The sequence below is a fragment of the Phalacrocorax aristotelis genome, chromosome 5, assembly GCF_949628215.1.
Source record: "Phalacrocorax aristotelis chromosome 5, bGulAri2.1, whole genome shotgun sequence".
Classification (NCBI taxonomy): Eukaryota; Metazoa; Chordata; class Aves; order Suliformes; family Phalacrocoracidae; genus Phalacrocorax; species Phalacrocorax aristotelis.
The window spans coordinates 12126647-12152674 of record NC_134280.1 but is presented as its reverse complement, the minus strand read 5'-3'; the positions used below and the strand labels follow the sequence as shown (position 1 = coordinate 12152674).

The 26028-nt window shown below is 41.3% G+C and overlaps 1 protein-coding gene across 5 annotated transcripts in view; it reads left to right on the top strand.

Moving 5' to 3' along the window:
* Positions 1–26028, top strand: part of KALRN (kalirin RhoGEF kinase) — a 519314-nt gene that overhangs the window by 175917 nt on the left and 317369 nt on the right. For all 5 annotated transcript variants that reach the window (XM_075093010.1, XM_075093013.1, XM_075093012.1 and 2 more), the window contains exon 3: positions 2573–2687. In XM_075093010.1, the coding sequence (XP_074949111.1) occupies positions 2573–2687 (115 nt within the window). The remainder of the gene's footprint in view (positions 1–2572; positions 2688–26028) is intronic.

Genomic DNA, 26028 nt, shown 5'->3' with positions numbered 1-26028 from the left:
GAAGGATTATAACTGTCTTGGATGTGTCCTGGTCTCATCTCTTAGTGCTTTTCCACTCTGTAGAAATATTTAAATAATTGTGAATGGAGAAGCAGAGGGAGCCTGACTGAGTAGCGAGTAGCATGTTCATCTGGGATGCAATTCAAGTTCAGGTCTCTGCTTCAGTGAATATCTGGAAGCTTTTGAAAGCCTTGGTTACATCTTGATATGACGGGAAATTTTTCAAAACCCTGAAAAGCTTCCTGTGTTGAAAAAATATTTCCCTCCAGCTTTAGTTACTACATTGGTTTGCCATTCTGTAGGCTGGCTTGCTTTTCTGTTGGATGCATCACACATGATATAATGGTTTTGGCATCGTTATGGTGTATGAAATAATCTCAACAAAGAGAGAATGTGCTTTAAATGAGGTATTTTAAAAATACATATATATGTATATAAGTCTGGCAATAAAAATAAGCTTATTTCCTTGTAAACTGAATCCTTGTTACCTGACACCCCCATTCTCATGCTATGTGGCAGAGGCATGGATCAGTCAAGGTGACAACGAATTCCCGTAGACCTTCGTCACCTTCATGGTGTGAAGCCAAAGGCAAACATCAGGCACTGCAATTTGGGTGGAGATTAGGCAGGATGGTTTTTGTACTACACAGGTACCCCTGGCTGCATGAGGGCTCAAAACGAAGATGGCATCTCTTGTTTGCCTGTCTATTTGTACCCCTGGACAAATCACATGTGATTTGGCGCCAATGCAGAATTCCACAAGGTAGCCCTTAAGGTATACAGCATCCATTGAAAACTATGGGAATTTCAGTGCTGATGAACCCTAACACAGGGCACCACTGGCATCTCTGTCTGTATAGATAAAGTTGATATAACTTTGACTTGTGCAGTCTGCAGTGCTGTAGAAAACTCTGTTTAGACAGAACATAGCAATTAAAAAATATATATTTAAAAAAAATTTATACTAGCGACGTTGCTATTTGTAGCTGCTTCTGTGTGACTCTGGTCATGTAGAGAGACGCTTTGTGCTAGAAGCTTGTACCTATCGTGGCACCAACTGAACGGACATTTTTAGAATAAAATGGACAGGCTTTGTTGTCGGATGGGAGCTGGATCTACAAGAGACTTCTCTGTTCTATGAGCAGGGCCAGCTGGAAAACCTGTGTTGTGGGGGTACATGCATGTATCTCATCAGTTTGGCTTCTGGTTTGTCTACCTACAGGAACTCCTGCCATATGAGGCACCTCCTGGATTCCTGGTCTAAATTCTGCCCAGAGCAATTCTCTGTCCTGTGGTGATCCAGGACACTTATTTCCAAGTGCGTGTGCTCTCATGCCAATCCTACTCTTACAGCACAGCTTCTTTAGGACTCTTCCTATTGAATTAGGGTGCTTAGAACCCCTACAGAAGTCATGGTCCCAGAGAGTGTGGGCATCCTGTGTTCTGCATGAGAGAACACAGCATGGATTGGTGCTGGAGATGTTGTGTAGCTTTTTATTCTTGTTCATCAGGTAAATCAGTTCAGAGAAGCACCTGATTTCCTTTCTCAGAAGTGGTATTTCTATTAAAGAGATTATACTGTCTATTAAAAAGCACAAACTCATCTGCATTTTTACAGCTTACTTGCAGGGTCCATGCAGTTCTGTCCTAGCTTTTTGAACTGTAGTTTTGCTATGACTTTTTTTCCCTAGATAACAGTGCAAACGAGTATCTAACAACACACAATTCCTGAAAAAATCCTGAGATAATGTGAAGAAAGAACTAAACATTGAGTGAGGCACTAGATTTTAGTTTCAAGCTTATTAAACTTAATTCACAGTAGAGAATGAAATAAGGTGCTGTAGAATAGTTTGTATTCACCCCTGTATTTATGATTGTGTAACTGAGGGTAGAGTCATTCCCTTACAGCTGAGCCTTTTGACAATTGCTGTAAAAGATGAAGTGCCAGACGCTGGCAGTTTAAAAGGAGTGGATTTTAAAACAGGAAAGCTACAGGGGAGAAAAAACAAACCAAAAACCATTCCAGTTGCCAACAACGCTCTCTAAGTAGAAAGCATAGGAGGCATGACCTTCTAATCAAAATTTAAATTTCTAATGAATTGCCAGATAGATTAAAATGTCTTACTGCATAAACATTACTGGGGTACATCGCTTCGAACTGGGGGATGTTGTAAACTATCTGGCAACAAATGACGCAACACACTGAGTAACAGTTGAAAATACTTTCACTTTCTTGGTGTTGACCAATTTAAAACTATCCCAACAGTAGGATTTCATTAGCATTGCCTGCTTGGGTTGGCAGTTATATTAGGTTTGGTGGGATTAGGTGAAAATCAGAAGAAATGCTAGTAGCAATTTTCCTTGTGTGTTGTGTTTTTAAAAATTATTTTATTTCCCCCCTTTGGAGCTCGAGCAAATGCAAGCATGTCTTCCTTAATTAGGCAAGCCTTGAAAGCTACAGAGTGCTCAGGCTCTTGAATGTGCTGTAATTTATGTTTATCAATTTGGTGCACATATTTTTTTTGACGTGTTCTTCCTGCCTGATTTTCTAACAATCCTTTATTTTCCACAGGTGGCCGTGATAAACGAGGTGGTCCTGTCTTGACCTTCCCAGCTCGCAGCAATCATGATAGAATAAGGCAGGAAGACCTTCGGAAACTTGTGACTTATTTGGCCAGCGTGCCAAGGTAAAGCTAGAAAGAAAACACTTCAAAGCTTAGGGTGGATGGGTGGGTGGGGAACTTGTTCTTGGCAGTTGCTGATTTCCAAGTATTAACAATTAGTACCTTCAGTTCTTGGGACAGAGAAACAAGAGTGTTCCCTTCCTCCTCCTGTGTATGCTCTGGTGGTTTTTATTGCACATGTAGAAGTGGAGGAGCCCCAGAGCGGAGGCAGTGCAAGCAAACCCGGGCTTCAGGCTCGTGACAGCAGTGAGAAGCAGCTCTCATTGCCCATGTTTTTGCGCAGCTCTTCTAGAGGAGTGGAAAGGGAGGAGAGTGTTTAGAGATCTGCAGTTAAATATAGCAAGCTGGAGAGAGCCTTCTGTCTGCTGTTGCTTTTTAATACCTTGTGGGAGGGGGAGGTTCAGGAGAGCTGGGGTAGGGGACTGTAGTTGCTGGGGAGGACAGCCTGCCTTGTGCAAGGAGGCAGATCTTGCTGCAGCACTTCCAAGAGCTTTCTCCAGGCTCAGGAAGGAACACAGGTGGACTGAGGGGGAAGCTTTCAAAGAAAGGCATTTCTAATGGTTCTGCATGTAAACCAGCACCTTTCCCTGCATTAGGCCCCATGTCCCTCCTCCAATATACAGGTCCTCATCCCTTTCCCAGGCATGCTGGAGGAAAGGTCTGTTGCCAGTGCATGTTTATCTTTGCAAGCTTTGGGAGACAGTTTTTAGGGCTCAGTGCCCAGCTAAGTATTTCTGAACCAATATTTAATGCTTCTGAGAGTACAAGGCTATGTATGCCCTCACCCAGCTTCCTTTCCCTATTTTCAAGCTTGCCAAATATCCTTAGCCAATAACCACTGCACCAGTTACTGAGGTGGAGGTTATACGAGGGCAAGTGAGGGGTTGAGAAGGGGATGTTCAGTGTTGCAGTAACACACCCTGTGCCACCCAGGAACTCCTTCTTTTTTAAACCCAGGGTACGACCTCTTAAACAGTGTTTGTGTTTTTGCAAAGTTAACACCTGAAGGGGAGATGGGTTGGCTGCATCTGGAAGTCAAGAGGTAAAGGTTTTGGAAATGCACTCAGCTCCTTAAATATGCGATATGCAGAGAGCAAGGGTCCTGCGTTTGGTATGGAAAAGAGTTGAAGGCTGTTTGGAGACTCATCACTCGCTTGTGAGGGGCAAACGCAGCCACGTGTGCCAGGTCTGCCAGTGCTCATTTCCTGGACTTCGCAAGTCCTCTCGCGATGCATTTTTTTGCTGCGTTGGACTTTTGCTCATCAGGTTTTACTAATAAGCCAAATTAGTTTGCTTTTCTCTCCACCCCTTCCCCTTTTTTCCTCTAGCCAGCTCTATTTTTAGCCATATTGTGAGGGAGATTACGGACACACTGAAGGGCTGGGAGAGCAGTAGGTCAGCTCCTGGGAGTGCGTGTGCCAGGGGTTGGCAATCCCCCTCCAGCTGCTGAAGTAATGAAACTGCTCCCTTACATCTTATCATTTTTTGAACGGTTGCAAGTACGAAGAGATGACGTTGTTTGGAGCTGCAAGCAATTGCACAGCAAAAATTACCTTACAACATGTCAACCTTTTCTGTTAATTGCCCTTCCCTTATGGAGGTGGCAATAATAGCAAGATACATCCCTTCTGTTCCCCACTCTCACACAACTAAATTGATTAGCTCAATCTTTGATGCTGCTTTCGGTTGCCTCGCTCTGAATCAGTCCAGCAATGATTTTTCTCTGATGGTGCGGAAGCTGAGGGACAGAGGTACAGGCTGAAGGAGCTAATACAAGACCCAGCTTCTTGTCTGTCTAGAAACACTAAAAAAGTATTCCCTGTCCTGGTCCCCACTGCGAAACCTCATTCTGCCCTGATGTTTGAAGCCTTTGAAGGACATCTCTCTGTTTATCCCAGAGAGCATTCCTTTCCCTGTGGTACAACCTCCCATCATGAAAATGTGCCCAGCAATGAGGGACTGGCTACTCATGAAGCACTTTTACCAGTTTCCCAAGGACCCCTGCAGATTGGTTCTGTGGAGACATTAACCAGAGTTCTATCTCCTGTTTGGGAGACACACACTGAGAGCTGTGGAGCAGAAAGCAGCAAGAGTGATCAGAGGTGTAGAAAAAGTTGCCTGTCAAGAAAGGATTAAAAGGAGTAGAGGTTGCTCAGCCTAGAGAACAGAAGTGAGTGAGAGGGGTCTTTGAAAGCATGTTGTGATGCTCGTAGGGCTAGGACAAGAAACAAAGGTGTTGCACCGAACCAAGGGAAGCTTAGGCTGGGCATGAGGAAAAGATCTTTAATGGTTTCCCATTAGCACTGAAATAAGTCATCTAATTTCTTCTTAAATTCCTCCATAACTCTATAGGCAAACCTCTGCACAGGTATAGATGTTAGGCAGAGGGGATGATGAATGAGGAGGTGACTTCTTTAGGTTCCTCCTAGTCCTGTTTTGTCTGGTGCTGCAGCTGTGAGCTCATTGCTGTAGGAGGCAAACATGACCGCAAACTTCGTGGGTTTGGCGCATGGGATTGTGTAACCTGTGCGGTGTGAGAAAACACTGAAAACTCATTTTCCCTAACATTTTTTAATTTTAACAAGGGCAACCAGCAGAGCCTTCAAACGTATTTACTTTTTGGTAACAAATATATAGAAAGAACAGTCTGAATGCATATCACTGGTTCCCGGTTCATATTTATTCCAGGATGAGTGCTGTAATGAATAATTGCGTCAGCCATCCACCAAAATAAGCAGCTTCATTAGCAGACACTCTGAACAGGACGTCAGGAGAAACTGCTCTGATGTTCAGAGTACTGAAAGGGGGAGAGTTTTCTGTGCTAGCTGAAAAACTATAAATTCTTCTTTAGGGAAAAAAGAGACTGTAATTTATCATATTGACACCAGTATAATAATTCTTTCTTTATTCCCCGTGCAATGGTTTCTGAGTGAGACAGATTGCTATTCACATTGACACTATCTGTCACTTAACCTTTGTTTTATATCTTAATGGAGGGGGCAGAGGGGGCACATTGCTGGGAGCTTTGAGCAGGTATGAGATTAGCGATGAAATATTATGATAGATTAGGGTAAGTGAAACCAGGGTCTTGCTAGCAGTTTTCAAAGTTTCTGATTCAGCTTTCCGCAATTCCTTCTTCAAAACCAGAATAATAATGTGGGTTTTCTGAAAGCGGCAATGTGTGTTTCAGAGCAGAATAGTGAGTGCTTTCATGCAGCTGCGAGTCACGGTCAGGCAGGTGCCTGCAGCCAGTGGGGTTTCCTGTGTGACTAAGGATTAGGGCTTTGGGGTTAAGACGTGGTTTGTTCATATCCCAAAACGGTAACCTTGCAGTCTGTAGTACCTGAAGTGACTTAGGGGTCCTGGAAGATTCGAAAGCCTGATCCTGCAGTCTTGGGTACTAGGAGGAGGTTGTGAGTGGGTGACTGACACTGTAGACAAATGTGGTCCTGGTTCGGTGCTAAACACGGGTTCTTTCAGGCATTATCATGAGGTCCTTTTCTCCAAACAGTTCCACTATAATTAGTTACTAAGAAACGAAGACACTATTCATTAGAAGTAAAGATAATTACCACGGATGCCTGGTTTCTACCACTCTGCCATTTTCTGCTTGTTCTACATTTGCACTAATGCTTTCTGGATAGACGAAGCTGTATTTCTTGTGAATTGGGATAGCTCCTATTTACATGCAAATTTAAATGAGATGCAATGTTTAGAAATTTGGAGGGCGTGACTGGATCTAGGATAACATGGTGTTTATGATCGGGGGAGCTGAGGGGGAATTTTCTAGCCTCACTGAGGATTTTATTTTTTAACAGCAGTGCAGTGCCATCTATTCCAGTAGACTGAGTTTTGATTTATATGTGTGTAAATGAAAGTAGCAACAGGCCAATCTCCTCTGCGAGCCTTTTGGAATTAAGAATTAAGTTATGCGTAGGCTATAGAAGGATAACAAGGAGACAGAATATTATTAGCCTGAGTTATCTTCCTGCATGGTAAAGCAATACGATGAAGAAAATGTTCTCTGTCAGCTCTAGTGAATCTTCCGGCTGAACACATCAATCTGTTTTGGAGCCAAGATAAGCAGTCTGCTGTGCTCTCTGCAGACGGGGAAACCCAAGATGCCTCAGAGGCCTGTATTTTTAAAGACATCTACTTTTTATTTGTCCTCTGTTTAAAAACCTGCTCAAATATTTCCCTGTTCTGGGGTGCATCCAGGGCTCATAACAGCAGCAGAACGTTTCCAAGGGACAGCCTTGTGTGTCTGAACAGCTCCTCAGAGCTGCATGAGTTCGGTGAATGGTGCTAGGGTCAGTAAAACAACTTAAGTGCCTCTAATAATTAGTTCAGTGGTTGAGACTTTATAAAATTAGAAGAACAGTAAAGGGATGGCAAAATGTAGCAATACTCACCCACTCTTGGATTTATTTTAAGCTCTTCTCTGATGACCTGTGGTATTGTGTATATTAGCTCCTCTGGCCGGGAGTAGTGTGAAACTAATTTTCTTGATTGATAGGAACTAAACCCTAGAGCTATACTTTCTGTTACATGATCCTAGCACAAAAGAAGCTTTTGAGGATATCTTTTTTTTTTTTCTTTTTTTTTTTCCTTTTCTGGAGGCTATTGTAAATTTGCAAAAATAACCATGTATTTTAGAAACAACACCAGGGACTTCATACTAATTTTAGTAACTATCTGGTGCCATCTCTTAAGATAATTATTCCACCATACACTTGTATCAAAATACCATAGTAAAAAGGTGAAGTGAAGCTAATGAGGCTAATGGAGGTTTAGTATTTTCTTCAGATATAATTTGATTTTTTAAAAAAATTGTAAATGTAGTTTGGAGGAAGAAGCTCATTAGGAGAATACAACTGACATGAATGCTAGTGAATTTAAGAACATTTTGCTGCTTGATAATTCAAATCCAGCCTCCATTGTACTTGATATTGGTACTTGATGTTGTTATCATCATCTGTTAGGGACTGGGGGACTTGTGTGGAAATAGTTGGTGGTCTCACCCTGTCCTTTTAAAAGGCTTCTGACCACATCACTCTGTTTTGCTTCCTGTGTCCCTTTACTGACCACTTCTGGACCAACTTACCTGTTCACCTCTTGTTGGAGATGAGCTCTTCAAAAGCGGATCTCCGATTTCCTTCCAGCTGTGGTAATGACCTGTTGAGACATTTTATTCCTAGATAAGTGGAGAGTGGCTATAATTGATGTTGAAATTCTGCACTAAGTGCCTACAGCTGCCAGCCCGGCAGGCTCCCCTCTTTACCAGAAGCTGCTATAGAAAATACGGACTTCCTAGAAGTGCAGCAGGAGCAACAAGAGCTGCCAGAGCCTGGGGAACAGGAGTTATGAGAAAAGATTGAAGGTGCTGGGGATGCTTAGGTTCAAGAGAGGGAAAGTAAAAGTTATGTGATTACAATCCAGTATGCAAGACTGAGCTAAACAATTTGGTCTCAGTGTACATAGCAAACAGGACACAAACAGGATTAAAACACAGATTGAAGAAATTAAGTAGGTTTCTGTGGCATCTCCACCTTGGAGACCCTGTTAGAAGGCCTATCAGGAATGACACAGATATTGTCATTCCTGTCTTTGCAGCAGAGGGATGAAAACAACAGCCTCTCCAGCTCTCATGACACTGTTTTGTATAAATCTGTGGGGTTTTTTTAGATAGGTACAAGATTTTAATTTCCCATGTTTGTTTATTTTCAATGCCTGGATTTTTTTTTGAAAATCAGTCCAAACCTAAGGTAAACTGGAGCTTTCCATATCAGATTCCAAATGACCTCTTGCTTTCATTGCCTGTTGCTGTTTTCCTGGATAGTGTAAGGACTGATTTTGCACAGCTCTGGACCTAATGCAAATGTCCTCTATTTCTCTGCCCTCTGTGGGAGCTGAGAGCACTCTCAGGCTGGTTCCAGCTTGGTTAGCTGCTGAGCCCTGCTCTGCCTTCCAGCTGGATAACAGAGCAAGTGTTTTCGGACTGGTTTCGTGATGAACAACACAAATAGCATGATATAGAGCTTTGTAGTTAATGTACTGTGAATTGCACAGCTTGTGTAGCCTTTTTGTTCCAAAGACTAATGAAAGGCAGGGTAAGCTGGGCACTACATATCACTTCTACCAGCAATCATCAATAGATTCTGTTTGGTCTAGGAGTATCTCTCATCGCTCTATTGTGAAGTAGAAGCAAATGAGAGTAACATAATGTTAATGTTGAGACAAACTCATGGAGATTTGGTTGTCTTGTTTCAGAACATGAGTTTGGGGACTCAAATAAAGTAAAGGTTGATGTTATTTCAAGACTAAATTCCTTATTTGAGTTAAATTCCTCAAAGGGCATAAAGAATACTTCGCAAAATCCCTTTGTAAACTGCCTATCTTGTATTCAAAAATATTTACATTGTTTTGGAAGACCTGAAAACCTGTTACTGTTTTTTTCACACTAACTTCTTCAATATTTCTATATTCTTTAGTAGCTTGCTCCATTTTATTATGTGTTAATTTATTGCAATAAATTACTGAAATTACTGATTGCCACACGCAGAGAAACTAGGATTTCAACTTGCCTTATGCTTTTAAGCATTCTATTTAGCACTCAACATCTGCTTAATTTTAGACTATAAATCTGCGATTAAAAACAGTTAATACGAAGGAATCCCTCATTTATGGTGTCTGAATTATTTCCAAGGCAATTGTTCTTTTTTTACATGGTAGGGGAAGGTGTCCAGTTTTCTCTTACTGCCAACTGTGCAGATTCATGCCGAGATTTCAGTAATGTTGTGTTCCTTCTGGTTTGTCTAATGTCTCCAACATAAAGGTTCTCTAGCAGGTTACTCATTTGAACATTTAGGATTGCAGAGGTAGCCCTACAGGCCAAGTTTAACGTACAGAGAAAATGCACAGGTCTGGAAGAGGAGCACTCTGCTGCTTTTCCAGCCCAGTGAGAGCTCAGTCATGCCTTCAGGGGAGTCAGCAGATAGGGCGTAACAAGGGGACACAACCGGTGAAATAAAAGGTCCCTGTTTTACTTTGTGCTCTTCCTAGGCAGCAAAGCAAGTGCCTCTATCCAGTTCAGGTCTAATGCCTTTTGGTTTTACTGGTCTGGCCTTTTCTGCTCCAGTCCTACCCTCCCAGCTGCAGGCTGTTTCTCCTTACCACAGGCAATGCATTCAGGCTGGAAGTTCAGAGCAGCCAGGATGATGGCAGCAAATGGAGTCCTCCTCTGCAGCCCCCATCTTCCCAGGTCCACTGCACAGAAAATAGCCAACAGGCTGCTGCTGCTCAGCTCCGCAGCATCACCACACCTGGCTTTTCTTTTTCTTGCTGAGAAAGGAGGGACTAGAGGTCTCCTAAAACCCTCTGAGCAGAGGTAGAGAGATCTGTGGCAGCACTTCCCACCAAAGGCATGGCCGAGGAGGGCTGACCTGGAAACAGCAATCTCCTGTAAGGATGGTGACCTGATGCAGTGGCACCAGCTAGGCCTCCTCAAGGTATTCTGAGGGGTTGATGGCACAGGGGTCTGAGCTTTGCCAAAGTACTGAGGAAACCCCAGCTGTCTTCTCACTTATGAGAATAAGTGCAAGGTCCTGCACCTGGGGAGGAACAACCCCAGGCACCAGTACAGGCTGGGGACTGAACTGCTGGAAAGCAGCTCTGTTGAGAAGGACCTGGGAGTGCTGGTGGACAGCGAGCTGACCATGAGCCAGCAACAAGCCCTTTTGGCCAAGGTGGCCAACAGTATCCCAGGCTGCATTAAAAGGAGTGTGGCCAGCAGGTGGAGAGAGGTTATCCTCCTCCTCTACTCTGCCCTAGTGAGACCACGTTTGGAGTACTGTGTCCAGTTTTGGGCCCCCCAGTTTAAGTTTAAGAAGGATGTGGAACTCCTTGAGCAAGTCCAGCAGAGAGCTACCAAGATGATCAGGGGGCTGGAGCATCTCCCATATGAGGACAGGCTGAGAGACTTGGGTTTGTTCAGCCTGGGGAAGAGAAGAAGGGGGGGGGGATTTCATAAATACCTATAAATATCTAAAGGGTGGGTGTCAGGACGATGGGACTAGGCTCTCTTCATTAGTGCCCAATGATGGGACAAGGGGCAATGGGCACAAGTTGGAACATAGGAAGCTCCACCTCAATATGAGAAAAAACTTCTTTCCTGTGAGGGTGCCAGAGCAGTGGCACAGGCTGCCCTGGGAGGCTGTGGAGTCTCCTTCCCTGGAGACTTTCAAAGCGTGCCTGGATGCGTTCCTGTGCCCCCTGCTCTGGGTGTGCCTGCTCAAGCAGGGGAGTTGGACAAGATGATCTCTGGAGGTCCCTTCCAACCCCTACAATTCTGTGATTCTCAGGGAAGCCTCAGATACTGCTCAGCTTCCTGACACAGGCTGGGGCTGATGATCTCTGGCTGTCCCACACAGGATGGGTGCTGGCCCTGTGCAGCTGTTCCCTGTGTCACTGTATTTCTGTTAGTGATGTTGTAGATAGTGTCTGACTGCATTTCCAACAGGGGCTTTGGGCTGGGAAGGATTCTGCATGAATTTCTCCATGTCTGGAGCAAACAGCAAAAGCATCTCCTCACCCCCTCACCATGCGCACTGCCACTGCTAGGGTGCAGAAGCCACCATGATGGAGTGACAGGCAGTGGTGCTGGCTGGGTCTGGGGCCTGATCCCATCCTCTGAGCTGTCTCACGTAGACCTGCACTGCTGCACTCTGCCTTTTGAGCTCCGTCCAAGCCCTCAATCTGGGGATTAGATCAGCATTGTTCCTCCTTGTTAAATGGCTTTTGCATGTTGATTGTACTAACATTTGCTGCCTGGAAGAAGGAGCTGAGGTGGTGGAGAAAAGGCAGAAACTTGTAAGCTAGGATATATCCTGCACCCCAGCACATTTCACCATGCTGTCCTCTCTGGCCTTTTCGATGCTAGTACTGATTTAAAGCTGTTGCATGCTTCTTGTGGGCTTTTTAACTATTGCATTTGTGGCTCTATAGTACTTGGAGAGGTCCAGGCAGCAGCGACCTGGAGACTTCGTGGAGAAGGCAGGTTTGTGCTAATGCGAGCAGCAATTCAGAACAGCTAAAATTAGCAAACAGAGTGGGAGCTCGTGCTGGCAGCAGGGCTGGCACCCGCCACATGCAATTCCCTCCTGAAGCTGTCAGCAGCCGTCAGCAGAATATGCAGTGGTTCAGCCAATCCTAACTTTTCTTTTTGGTGATCTCTTTTGTACAGTTTTTAAGGAGACTGGAAAATGGTTTTTGTCTCATTCCATCATGGATGCTTGTGTTCCTCATCAGTAACTCCAGTACGTGCTACATCCTTTTCACTCTTAAAAATTATTATAATTTGGAAGTGTCTTATGCCACCCGCTTCATGGATGTCATTAGAAGCAGGAAAACAACAGCTGTGCTTTGCAGTCTGCTTTGTAATGGGAATATTGTCAAAGGTATATTAATGTCAATGGAAAGCTCTTCTAAACTCCCATGGAGAATGGATGAGACCTTTAATATGTGCTAATATGGAGCAAATAATGGGAGACACAGAAGTGGAGCTGTCTGTCTAGACTGCCTGGTCCTTATCCTCATCAAATGGATGGAGGTGGTATGGATGCTGCTCCAGATTTTGGATTCCCCAGCACACAGCTTGGGTAGGACTGAAGATGTGTTTTCAGGAGTATGTTTTTAGCGTTGTCTCCAAATGATAAAAAAATTATGCAATCGTGCTGTCAGTTACTGTTTGAACCAAATCTGTCAGAGAAGACTCTCAAGAATACTAAATTCCTGCAAATGTAATGAGAATAGACAGCTGTGTCGAGGAAAGAGACCTTATTAGTGTCCACAGAGGGGGAAAGGTGGTCTGAAATCACCCCTTCTTAGAGACTGGAGGTGGAGGGAATATCTCCAGAGCATGTAAGAGGCAAATTTGTTATTAAACATTAGACAATCAATGTGCAAACCACTACCAAGGGTTCGGCAGTTACTATGCTCATAAAAATGCATGCTAGTTTATGGTATTAGAAAATTGGATCATACTGAAATAGAACAATGACTAATTCATGGTAACATATGGTATTGAGCAGGCTGATGCTCTTATAGCATGGAAAGTATGGGTTGGGACTGGCAAAATTTGTCTCAGAGGTTGCGATGCTCAACTCCCTGCTGTTTGCAAAGGGAATTGGTATCCAAGTTTGGTAGACAGTTGTAAATCTCATCAATGGTTTCTTCTCATTTTCCACAAGGTGCTCCTAACCAAGCCAGTCTGTGGTATTTAATGTTTTCCTTGTGGATCCTGGCGCTGCTGCGGAGTTCCCTGAGGATCCTGTAACACTGTGTGCAGCAAAATGTAATTGTAACTATGTGGTGTGAGGCTATGTGGTGTCACTCTGTGTGTTGGGCTACTTAGATTAAGAAAAAAAAGAGAAATAGCTTAATACAAAATCAAATCATAAATAAGAAAAATAATTCTAGAATCTCTCCTTCCCCCACAAAGAAAAGACAGAAAAGTGTAACTCAAACATGCTTTTGGCTCAGCAGATATTGTCTGGTCTCAAGGTGTGCCACAGCGTACTTTTCTACTGTTAACAAGGGAGCATTGCTTTCCCTGCCTGTGTACACAGGGCTTTATTTTATGTCTGAGTTTAAAGAGAAACCTTAGTCTCTGGAGAACTTTCCAGCTATTTAATATTTTAGAAAGTTCATTTGTGGTACTTACCCAAAAAGCCAAAGCACCAAAACAGCTTTCCCTTGTCCTGCAGCTGCATTCAGGGAAATATCCTGCACTTCTTCCACATACCCCCACTACAGTGTAAACAAGAGAAAGCAGGAACCTGCTGTAGGCTCAGTGCAATATTTACAGGGGACATCTTTGCTGAATGGTCCTTTTGGTTGAAGTCATTGCATAGAAATTATAGTAGAACATTGGCTTTGTAGAATAATTGCATCTTTTTCTGAAAATTTTAACAGCAGCGGCGGTTCATCTGCAGCCAAATTCAGACTGCTTTCATATGCCTTTCCTGTGGCCCTACTCAGGTGTGTATGTGGTGTCCATATGATGCAGCTCTCCTCTATCACCCTCTTTCCCATGGGAGTACAAGAAGAATTGCCAATCTCTAATATCTATGCAGTGATATTAGCACTTAGTCTTTTACTAGAAGGATGAGTTAAGTTTGACTGTTAATTTATTTATTTGAGCATCTGGCAAGCCAGATGCTTCTGCTATTGATGTTGTCACTGAGGATCAAATAAATATTACTTGTTGAAATTTAGTTTGAAAGAATTATTCATCAAAAACCTTCACTTAGTAAAATTTAACCCTTCTTCCTCCCCCAGTCCTAAACCAGGGTCCAGCATCCAAGCAGTTACTATGTGCATCCGTTTAAGGAACACATATACTAAGGATACCAACAGCCTTAATATGGAGATGGGTGGGATCCTTAGCAGGAACTTAGCAGGTGTTTTAAAATATGTACTGTACCCATACATGGGGCTGTGATACTTTGGAATTCCAGGGACCTATTTCACATTTTCTCTGCAGGTTAACATTCTGCAAAGCATGGTAAATGGCTCTGGTGATCCCGAGGGATGATCAGCAAAATACTTTGTTTCAGGTCAAGAATGAATGTTGTGTTCTCAAGTGCTGTTGCGTGGTATTAAGTAGCTCCATGGGCAAATAACCATGTCCCACTAGGAATAAAAGTTTTTTTCCCTTAGAGGATTCCAGATGGGCTCCCCGTACACGTTTCATCTACTGTGTGCTTACACTTTGTGTGTCCCATGAAAAGGGCATACCATCGGTAACAGTGGATGGAGATTTTTGTATTCCATATTTTCAAATATTCTTTATGTTGTTATAAACTATACCTCTAAAATAGTTTCCTACCATTCCTCTTTATTTGCGTGTTAATTTAATGCTAGTGAAAGATTAGCTGCAAGAAAGGTAGGTGTATGGTACTGATTACTATACTTTCTTGGCAAAGTATCAACAGCATCCCTGGCAAGGATGATTTCATAGGTCTCTTCTGTCTCAATCTTCTGTGATTCAGCAGTTAGCTGCCCTAGAGGCCAAAGTTCTCTGCTAATGCAGCAATGCAAATTTTTCCTTCCATTGTTTTTTCTATCATGAGTCAGTCCTAATTGGAGACTAACATTGCGTTTCCTTTTCAGTACCGTTAGCAGCTCTGCCTAGACCACTAAGGCCTATGTTTATTAGCAGCTCTGCTTCTGTCTTTTGTGATCTTTGTAGATAGTAGTCAGATGGGAAACTCAGGTTTAGTTTAGGCCACCTAGTTTGGTCACGTTTGCACTAAGGTAGGTGCCATCCTGGAATGTCAGGGAAGAAACACAGTCAGAGCTTCCTGAATTTTAGTTCTGGACTCAACATTGAGTTCTCTTCTCCCTTTGTTTAACTGTATAACCTGAATCTACCAGTCCATACAGGAGATGCCTCACAAAGGTTTGGGAAACCAAATTACCTGATAATTTCACATCCTGAAGATAGAAAACCTGAAGTGGTTTTATTACAGTTATGCTGCATGAGGCAGAAATACAGGTCCCTTTAATAGTATGCACTGATTAGACCTCTCATTTCTGGGAAGTAGGGTCTTTAGAGTTTCATTTCCCAGTACCATCTTGGGAGCACTGTATAAGAAATTGGCCATGTAACCTCCTGACCTTACAAAATGCACCTGATAAGTGTGTCTCATTACAAATGTACCATTTTGCCATGCAGCAAATCTAGGGAGTAGAAAAAGAACCTACAGAAGAGCTGTAATTCCAAAACACAATCTAAATAAAAAGCAGGTACCTGATAAACTAATGGGTGATCTTATGCATAGGAAGAATGGCTGGGAATGCTGCCTTGTTACTAAACTATTAGTCTAAAAATTAATCAAATAGGCAATATGTTCTTTTTCTTTCAGACCACTTTTTCCTCCATGCTCAAGACAGAACTGAACTCTTAGAACACTGATTGATCACATCCAATTTTGTGGTTATGTCCCCTTATTTTTCCATTCTTCTGTTTCTACGACATTTGTAATTTAGTTCAGAAACTGCATATGGAGAAGCAAATATCTCTGGGATCACAGATTAGTTTAGATTTTGCTTCCCACTGGAGATTTGTGGGAAGGAGCTGTGATTCCATTCCAAAATTTAATTAAAAAGCAGGTACATAGGAAAGTAGCGGACAATCTTACCCATAGGAAGAATGTCTGGAAGCTCTGCGTTGTTAATGAACTGTTAAACTAGGAATCAAATACGCAAGCAATATGTGCAGGTTTTTTAGGGTTTCTTTCTTCCTCTGTTCACAAGGCAGAAGTCAACTGTTATATCATTCCACACTTACCAAGCTTACTGGAAATCTCAGTTTCTCCTTAATTTCCAGAACAGCCACCCCAATGATTTTGCAGTGTCAGATGTTATGTGGCAGGTGACAGGAAAATAGGATCAGCTAAAAAAGGTTTCCTGGGATTTTCGTTTAGGAATGAATTCTGTCGGATGCTTCATCTCTGTAGTTTTATGGACTGTTAAATTGCATCTGTGGTATATTAGCATCGGCAGCACTTTTCTGATGACTTGTTGGGCGCTATTAATTATATGAATAAGGCACATATTTTTTGTTAGGTAAAATGAACTCAGTACCTTTGAGAAAGAGGCCTCTTGAGGATCCACTTGCTCTAACTTTGACACTAGGTTTAGAAATATTTGCCTTAGAGAATAAGATGCGATTTTTCCTCATGTTAAAATATATTTTATGTATTTTGTACATTCCCAGTGGCACTTGGAAAACTAAGGCAGTCATGTTTGAATAAGGTACAGAAAGTGGAGCAATATAAATCAAATAAATGTATCAGATACAGTACCAGTGCAAAGTTGTCTTGATCTCCATTTCTGGGCTTTAAAAATTGGTGGCAAGTCAGTATTTCCAGAAACTGACATCCATCTTGCCAATATTGAGCTCACTTTGCCCACTTAAAGTTAATTGACTCATAATTGTGTTTACAAATGAAAACACATTTTTGCCCTTTTTGTGGGAGGACACGAATGCACAAAAGAACTTTAACTGTGTTCATGCTGCCTTGAAAAGATGCCAGAAGTCGGATGTGTAATTAGGGACTCTGTTAAAAGTCTAATTCCTGCACCTGTGAACATTTTTTGCCACATGGCTTTTTAAGTCCTTGGTTTTCTTTTCATATTTCTCATTTTCTTGGCCAAGAATTAAGTTCCTTTTCAAAGGAAATTGTCAAAGATCTTCTTGGGTGTATTTTGTTCTTTGTCTAAGTCCAATACAAAAAGGCAGTCCCCTCTGCTTGTGTTGTTGAGTGAAATACTCTAAAGCATAATATTAGACCCTGTTTTATTCAACACATGATTACTCATGGCAAAGCTCTTTAAGATCCTTCAGGCTGAAAGATGATACAAGAGGTTATGACAACATTCCTATAATGTAGGTTTGTCCTTCCAATGCTAAAAGTAATGTATGGGGCACTTGATGTTTTGCATTACATAGATTCAAATATTGGTCAAGTTCTAACAAAGCCAAAGAGAAACTATTCTAGGCAGATGGGACAGAGAGAAGAGCAAAGAAGCCGTTATCACCAGATGATGTAACAGGATTTTTTTTGGTGGATTTCAAAGTAGTTGGAAACAAATTAATATATCAGGTAATTTTATGAGTGTGTCTGGACTGATTTATCAAACCATTAGTTCTTCCTACCTTTGATAGGTGCCTCCTGTGAAAGTCACAGGATTCACCTGTTTGTTCTTCAGGCTACAGCTGACTTCAACAGAATCTGAATGTACTGGAAATACATATATCTGCTCAGCAAACGTAATCAAGCAAGATGTATCTCAAAATAACAGACTAGAGAGGATCTGTCTAGGCAGCCATCCACCAAGCCTAGGACTTTTCTACAACTCCCATACATCTTATGACACAACAAAGTTATTTATTCATTGTGTAAATTGCCGAGGTGTAAGAAGGAAATCATCAAGGTGGAAACATGCATTCACCTTATCTGCTCTTAGTCACAAATGAAAGGAGGATATAGATACTTTTTTTTAGGCTAACACATTAATTTACGAAAATAAACTTGGAAATTGATGTAAGAGGTCAACCGAAGCAGTAAAACGCTTGCCTGGCCTGCAGGCTTCCACTTCCTGTGTCCTTTTCCTAATTTTTGTTTAAGTACTCTAATCCTCCTCCAGAAAAGCAGTCAAGTGCATACATAAGTCCATCCATATCCAGCAAGTGTAAACATGTGCTTCATCCATCATCTTAATTGCTTAAGCAAGCTCCCTATATTGTGAGGCACAACCATAAAAACAGGAACCAGATGGAAGATATTTTTATCAGACAGACCATAGGATTAAAGAAGCATGATCATTGAACGTTGCTGTCCTTCAAAATCCCAGTATCAGGATATGACTGCATCCATGCAGCATCCCCACCATGTGATAATTCAGGCAGCAACCACTGTCATAAACTCAGGCTCAATCTTACCTCTTTATTTTCAGATATTAACAGCCTGCGTGAGCTTGCTTGATAGACATAAACACACATTGTTAATGATTTTAGTAGAGCTTATATTAAAGAGGGTTGAAACAGTTATTCAAGTCTGGAATCAGTAATTACAGAAAATGCAGGAATAGTCAGTTCTGTTTAGAGTCATTAGTTTTGTGGGTGATTTTAGCATTGAAGTACTATGAATTGGTGTAGCGTCACTCTCATAAGAGACCAGTGCAGTATTCTTATTATTTTCAATTGGTAGGAAAAAGTCTGAGTCTTTGAGCTACGTTTTCTGTGGTGTTTGTAAAGCATGTCATAGCAACAGAGGTTTTAATCTGTTTTCCTTAGTTTTATACCATAAAGCACTTATAATTATGTATTAGGCTAGTGCTCCTGTGGGTTCTACATCAAATCCAAAATAATTGTGGTTTTGCAATCTTTTCCGCTATAGCTTTCTAGTACTAGTTGTCTGATTATGCTGTGATCATTGCTCCACACATTAAAAAAAGGAACAAAATCCTTGATTATAATTGAGGGCATATATATTTGGCCAGGTGCTTGCCTGGCCCTAACTGACAGTCTGAATTACACAGCATGGTCATCAAAGTGGGCGAGAGTTTGTTTGAATAGTTCAAGGCATTGAGAAACATTTTATCTGCAGGTTTGGTGGCAAAATTAACAGAAATGAAATAGTTAAGTATCCTGGTATTTAGGCAGTCAGAACTGGCTTTTTAGTTAACACCCCAATAAGATGGAGGGTGCAAGTTCACTGTTCTCGTAGTCTTATTGTTTCTTCCCACTGGCTGCAGACTCAGCAAGACAAATGTGCATTAGTTTATATTGTCAAGGCTATCTTCACAAGCAGATGGGCTGGAAATCTAATTAAAAAACCCAAAAGCTTTGATTCTGGCAAAAAATAGCAAAATCTGTGGGACGACCCTAAATCCTCTGAATTAAATGGATGTTCTATGTCAATGCAGATCTATTGTCCCACTTTATAAATAAAATATGAAGGGCTCTACTTTCACATAGACCCATAAATGTGCTCATTTATGAGTCTAATAAAGCATGTGTATTCAATACAATTAGATAAGCATATGTATCAAGCAATAAATGCTCCCTATATAAAGTCAGCACACGTGTAGAATATAGCTCAGCATGGATAAATAAGCACATGCTTCAATTATTAAGTGATCTCTCTTAAGCTTTTGTGAATTAACCATGAAGTGGCTGTGACTATTTACAATTTGTAATTCTCCTGCGATTATGCATCTTACCTGTGTCTGAAAATGTGGCAAATATATTACATTCATTGGAAGAATGCATTAACCTCGATAAAGTACGGTAACACTCATTTTACAGATAAAAAAAAAGGGAAATAGAGTTGAGCTATAACACAGAAACACAAGAAGGAGGCAAGAAACCCTACTATGATCGCCTGACCCTCAGTCTCAACTCCTGGACCGGAGTGCTCCAGCCAGATGTAAAAAATGAATAAATTGTGAAGCTATAGTTGAAAGGAAAATATTTACATTTATTTGTGTTACCTCAGCATCAAGGAGTTATACGTAGTAGGCTTTTCTTATACTGGGTGATGTGTCCAATGGGAGGCCAGAGGTTTGCAGAGTGACTGTGAAATCCTTTCTGTTGTTTCTCGCCAGTTGTTGTCCAGGGGGGTGACTATGGCGGTTCAATGTGCTACAGACACTCGCTGCATTAGGCCCATTTGTACACAGGATGTTATATTGCATTAGTTTAAATCACAGGTAGGTAAACCATTAGTCTGATGGAGTAGATGTGGCCTGTGACATATCTTTAATGCGTCTCTTCCAGATCAAATGAGCCACTCAATATTAGGCCAGATATCCTTAGGTGCAGTGCTCCATGAATCTGCTCTGTGATTTTTTATTACCATGGGCTGGCTGATATCTACCATAAATTATACAAGTTTTCTGACTAGCAGACTCATATCGCTCCTATCCTGGCATACGTTAATTTGTCAACATAATTTTTAGGTCTGGCAGCAGGAAAAGCACCACCTGGGGTATGCGGTTCCTGAGATGAATAGGATGATGCACATTCACATGTGGCACTTGTAGATGGACTTGCCTGTGAAGTTTTATTGTGCTTTTGGTAGAGAAGCAGTACAGCTAATAGAGGAAAAGGAGCAGGCAGTTGAAAGCAGGCAATTACTTTTTGGAGCATTTATCTGAACCTGCTTTAGTTGATGAAACAGTTGCTCTGGGTTTTTCCAGTTAGTGATGACTGATTGGAAGTGGTACTGATGGAGAACTGAAATTATTAGTGGTCATGATAGAAATTCAGGATCATAAAGGAATCAGCCTTAAAACTGTGTTGGCATGACACCAATACGTGAGTTCCCATCAGGGTGGAAAAGTGCCTTAGCATGACAGACTGTAAAACTGAGGGGACCGCACAGAGGCATCTGAGGAGCTCAGTCTCCTATGAAGGTGAGAGAATCCGAGGCTAGAGAAATACCTCAAGTGCTCTCTGGAAGAGTGGCAGTGTCAGCTCAGACTCAGTTGAGGTGTGCACAGTTATTGCCAGGGTTTGGTTCCATTAGTCAACCGTTGGATTCATCTTTGCTCTCCAGAAGCTTTTTGGATCCAGCTTTCTCACTCTGGGGGTTAATGGTATCTTTTGGGTCTTCTATTCCCTTTGAAATACCAAGTTATCGACTTGTTTGTGCACAGTTGGATTCAGTGATTTTGATCTATCACACATTTGTGTCTCCGTACAAATAATAAAGGATACCTCACAACAAGTAGTTCAGTTGGCAAGGCTTCATTCCCCTTGCTAGGCAGAGTGAGAGAGAGTCTGGCCTTGCTAGGAGATGGATTCAGAAAAAATCAGACATGAGCTAGATGTTTTGAAGCTGGATTGTGAATCGCACATCAGTATCCACTGTCTCTTGAGGACTTATTAAAAAGGACTTTTTCTCTTCTCAATGCCATCACGGTAGTTATTTGAAAGAATGAATAAAGTGTGTTGTGCTGTAAAGGAATACAGAAAAATTGATTTTACAAGTGTATCTTATAACATTGGTTGGTTTTATGGCTTCAGACAAGCCCTTCTGGATGTAATACCACAGGCAGTCTTCACCCAGCCTGGCATGGCAGGAAGTATCTATCTGATAAGTGAACTATTTTGAGTAAATCATTGTGCCTACAAAGACCCACTTTGTTTGCATATGGTTGGAGCTCAAAAAATATGACTACCACTGCTTTATTAGTCATGGTCAGTCCCCGTTGTCCAACCTGGGGAAAATGGAGGCATCAGCTTTTAAACTGTCCACTTCTAAAGAGAACTGAAATTCTTAGGTAGTGTCTTAGCAAAACAGACCCATTGCAGGGACCGCAGAGTGTTTCTGGGATGTAGCACTTAACCTTTCCTCCTAAGAGATGCACTTGAATCCAGTGTGCACCCTTAAACAGAACAAGTGGATTCTGGCCAAAATCTCATGAGCCTCAAAGAATGGTTATGTCCCTTCTGCATAGGAGATAAAAGATGAAAAGCAAATCTTGGGCTGAACTGTGCACGGTAAATGGGCAGAAGCTAAGTTACTGATTTGTGGAAGAATCTGCTATTTTGAAGCACAGGTTTTTAAATAAAGAAAAATCCAAAAGCTTTAGAAATTTCTGACCAAAATACCTCTAAAATATTACATCAATCAAAATATTTTGTTTCAATAAAATTCCAACTTTGTTTTTTTAATGTTGTCTGATTAAAAAAAAAGGAACTAAATTTTTAAGACATTTAATCTGAAAAGGTCTGAACAGAACACTTTGCCTTTTCTCAGCTTTTAATTCAGTACACACTTTAATGAGAACCTGCACTCATCATGAACATCTTATTTTTCAATTAATGTGTAATTTCTCATCTTCTCTCCTTAGTTCCTTATTTTAATTACAGCTTTTCTGTACATGGATGTACATCGCTCTCCTGTACTGCCAGGAGCAGCCTATGAGAACCGATGAGTGCTTACTGCAAGAAATGTCAATACTACTTAGAAAAAGTGATTTTAGCATCCTTGAAGAGTACTTTTTCTTATCTTCATCTATGAGCCCAGTTGAGCCCTGGATCAAGTGTGCTAGTCCCAGAGTGGTTATACCTGCTTACATCAGGACTGTGTTTGGCACGGTGTCTGCCTCTGGACATATATTGGATTTCACCAGGTGCTGCTGACTATTGTCTAAACCTACATTAATCATTCTTTGCATGAGCCAAACATGTTTGCAGGTTCATTTATGGCATAAAAAGTCTTTCTGCTATGGATAACTTTGCCTCCTGCAATGCATGTCAACGGAATGTACATATTTGCAATCTTGAAACTTTCCATTCTTGGGTGACCCTATTTTACTATCATGACCGGAATTCCTGGAGCTGTTCACCATGCTCCATTCTCTCACTTTTTAAGTCACTGATGCCTTGAACTGATAATCAGGATCCCAGGTCTAAGAGCCCCAAGCAGTTATTGCCCAGATGAAATATCCTTTTCCTTATGTGGAAATCTGGCAGTGTTGACTGTAGACTAAACTTTATAGTGACTGTATGTGAAATGGACTTCATGGTCCTCCTTGCTTCAACTACAAAAAATTCTTAAAGTGCAAGCAAAAAGTTACATTTATTTTTTAAGTCTTACTAGTTTGGCTGTGCTCACCTGAAATCTAATGGCTTTGAATCTCCAAACATATCCTCAATAGCCTCTGCTGATCCAAACCTTTTCAAGAATGGTGTGTTTATATTTCAGCACAACTCTGATTTATTTTTTCCAGCAAATGTCAACAACATATAATTTTCATTTAATAAAGTGTTTTTGTTTTGTTTCTGCTAAATTATCTCAAATACAAGACTTTAACTGCTCAAGAGATAGCTGAATGGTACTTACTGCTCAAATATTTCTTTGTTGTAGAAACAAATCTTTAAATGTAGCCCTGCTTCAACAAAAACAAAGCCCTGATTAATTTCATATTTGTCTCAGCAGCTGTTTCAGGGAAGACCTGCCAGATATTGATCCAAATATAGTAGATATGCAACAACAAAAGAGAAGGAGGGTAAATGGGTTTATACGAAGGCATCATTTACCAAGAGAAACTTAATAGGAATGTGATAAATTATAATATTCGTCCTCCAGATTTGGCTTTAACAGCTGCAATCATGCATTCTTGGACACAGCTGTGTTTTATATGTTTGCTATTTGAATGAAGACAGGAAGCTTCTCAAATAGTGTTTATTTGCTCAATTAAATAGGAGGATGCATGCCTGCAGAGCTCTGGGTCCCAGTTCTCGTCTGGGGTGTAATGATGTAGATCAGGATTTTTACCTGGGTAGAAGACAGCGCAACCCAGCCCTGCTAAATCCTGACAGAGATACCGTCTAGGACCGGCACCTCTCACAACAACTCTCAGGAGCTCACAGGATCATGGTTACATATTGGGAAAATGTTTTCTTACACCTAGCTGATGTCTCAGTTCTTCCTAGCGTACATGATTTTATGACAGAATTGCTTTGACTTCAGACACATTTTTCTTAGAAGTAAAAATCTAATACCAAAGTAAGTTTTTTGCTTGAGGATAGCAGGAGGACCCATTCTGGCACCAGTTAGCTTCTGCCAAAGTATATGGGCTTTTTTCTGTCTTTCTGTTGCCTCCTGCTGACATGGGGCCAGAGGCAGGGATTGAATGTGGACATTGTGCAGCCCACACATCTGCATTCTTGTGCCATTTGCAATCACACCTCATGTCCCCTAAGAGCAGTGGCTGGAAACCAGAGACAGGAGGTTTGTCCCTCACCAGACCTCACTGGCTCCAAGTCTTTTTGCAACATGTCACTGAAATTTCCCTAGGTTGCTGCTTTATGTCCAACTAGAGCCAATGTGAAACAGGCTTAGATTTCTTTCTTTCTCTTTTTAAAAAAGGAAAGTGAGAATGAGTGATTCCTTGTCAGCGCTGAAAAAGAAGAAACAAATTTAGGCCACAGTAAGGAAGAAAGGATTAATTGGAAATGGAGGCTGGATGACCGTTTTTCCTCTAATTACAAAAAAGCATTGTGAAACCAAGTTAGAAAATGTAAGAAGGAAAATTCAGGATGAAGTCTGCCTACCTACAGTCTTTTAGGCAGCTGAAGTTCTCTGGTGGGAGCTTTTTGTGAATTGTTATTCCAGAGTAATGGTGCTCTCAGGATGTGCATCACTAACTACTTCTGCTGGTCACTGATACACAGGCACGTAAGGGAGACGTGAGGATTAGCAGTCACAGGTGCCCTAAGATCTTTGAGCAGACAAACTGCCTCATCACGCGAACAGCCACAGTCACTAGGGGGTGTGGGTGACAACTCCGACTGACGGTGTGAAAGTTCAGGAACATACCTGCTAACTGTGCTAATAAGCAAGGTACATTCTGCTGGGAAGTATTAAATGGAGTAAAATATTTTAATAAATAATGCTGATTCAGGAGTGCTTATGTCATGGTTTAGCCCCAGTCAGAAACTAAACACCACACTATCCCAGCCAAAACCGTGACAGCTTGGCAAACAATTCAATTAGAAAGGACTTTATCTGGTCCTCTAAATGTATTGGAAAGTGTATTACAAATATAGATGACTGACTGTTTCTATTGACAAGGTGATCTTCAGGCTCAACGTGGTAATATAGAACCAAAGTATGAAAGTCAGTAAGTGATGTTGCTTATAAGCCTCCCCATCTAGGTTCATTTGCAAGCTGAGTAAACAAACCACAGACAAGATGAATAAAAAGTTGCAGTTGATCAAAAATATTAACATGGAAGTTACTGAAGTGATCCTTGGCACATTTTGCTATGGAAACTAGGCAGCAGAGTTAGTTTTGTCTCAGTATGAAATGAGGCCTTTGGGATAACAGTCTGTGCTTGGAGGCTTTCACATACTCATTTTTCTCCTATTCCTCTCCCTTTTCCACCCTCAGCTTGTGAGTCAGTTGGCTCACTACAGCCACATTTGTCAAAGGAATGGTGATCTCAAAAATAATTAAGTTCCTGCAGATTTTGTGCTTACAAATTGATGCTTGTAGAGCTACTTGTTATGCTGAGAGTGTCTCCTGACAAGGTTATGCTGACCCTCCTTAAAGGAGATCTTGCTCTCACTGTTAACAAATCATATTTTGAATGAGATGCTGTACACGTCAGACCTGTGCTTTTAGTGGTCCAACCGGCATGCTAAATGTGCTTCTTTGTCATTAGCTCATGACTGCAAAATGGGAATGGAGATATTATTTCAGCTAATCAAGTGCTGGAGCTTCTAAATGCCAGAAGCTTTGGCCAAACCGTAAGGACGAAAAATACACATAATCAATGATAGGTATTTGAAAGATTAATCAGAAAGCATGAAGTCCTTAAACTCATTTGGTACCCAGCAAGCCAGCTCTTGCCAAAGAAAATACAATTTAGAATGTGCCTGAATTAAAGAGGAAATTTGAGAAAATAACCTTATGAAAGTACCCTAGAAACCAAAATATAGGCATTTATTTTGACAAAATTATCACATCTGCTTCTGAGTTTCAACTTTTTTTTTTTTTGTTTTGTTTTGTTAAATCCAGATTGTAAGTATCATTTTTGTAAATATTCTAGGGTATTTCTATCAAACTTAGAAGCTGGTCTTTGTCTTTGCTTAAAAGCAGCATAGCAACTGAAATGACATATCAACTATCAAATATTTTGTGCTCACCACTGCAAATCTAGTCCAGATGAGCACAACCAAAATGCTGATGGATTGCCCAAATACATTGATCTGAGTGTTTTCTCCAGTTTCTGGTCAAATATCAATACCGGAAAAAAT